This window comes from Plasmopara halstedii (genome assembly GCF_900000015.1).
Source record: "Plasmopara halstedii genome assembly, contig: Scaffold_1343, whole genome shotgun sequence".
Taxonomy (NCBI): domain Eukaryota; phylum Oomycota; class Peronosporomycetes; order Peronosporales; family Peronosporaceae; genus Plasmopara; species Plasmopara halstedii.
Window position 1 is genome coordinate 393873 of NW_020188258.1, and position 444 is coordinate 394316.

The 444-nt window shown below is 51.4% G+C and overlaps 1 protein-coding gene across 1 annotated transcript; it reads left to right on the forward strand.

Annotated features, from left to right (window-relative positions):
• Window positions 1-68: 68 nt before the first annotated feature.
• PHALS_01096 (uncharacterized protein) lies at window positions 69-318 on the forward strand (the record flags this gene model as incomplete). Its single annotated transcript, XM_024730895.1, has 2 exons — window positions 69-135; window positions 224-318. The coding sequence occupies 2 exons, from the start codon at window positions 69-71 to the stop codon at window positions 316-318; spliced, it is 162 nt and encodes a 53-aa protein (XP_024581127.1).
• Between the last annotated feature and the right edge of the window lie 126 nt (window positions 319-444).

The following is a 444-nucleotide window of genomic DNA, read 5'->3' on the forward strand; positions in this document are numbered from 1 at the left end:
TTACGGAGGCGGCGATTCAAGTCGCGCAGTCTCTCGTTTCTGGACAGACTCCTAAAGTCGTGACGGCAATGGCTCGCACATTGTCATCCCTCGCTGAAAATACCGCAATTGCACCTTTACTCCTGCAGAGGGGGGGTTCGCAGTAGGCCGAAGACGACGCGGAGAGTGCAAAAGACGCTGTTCGAGATCGCTCTAAGTCGCGAGGTTGTTGATGTCGAGTCAGGCAAGAAGAAGACGGAAATAGAAAAGTGTGAAGCGGCTGGTGCAAACCATACGCTGCTAAAGAAACTGCATTCTGACAAGTCAAACAATATTTAGGTTCGAGTAGTGTGCAAAAGCAGCAAAAAACCGGGATTCAGTCAGACTATTCTTGTGTCGACTACGTCGCTGCACGCCACTCGGGATCGATCGAGGCAAGCAAGGAGTCCACTGTTCCGTCTTGCT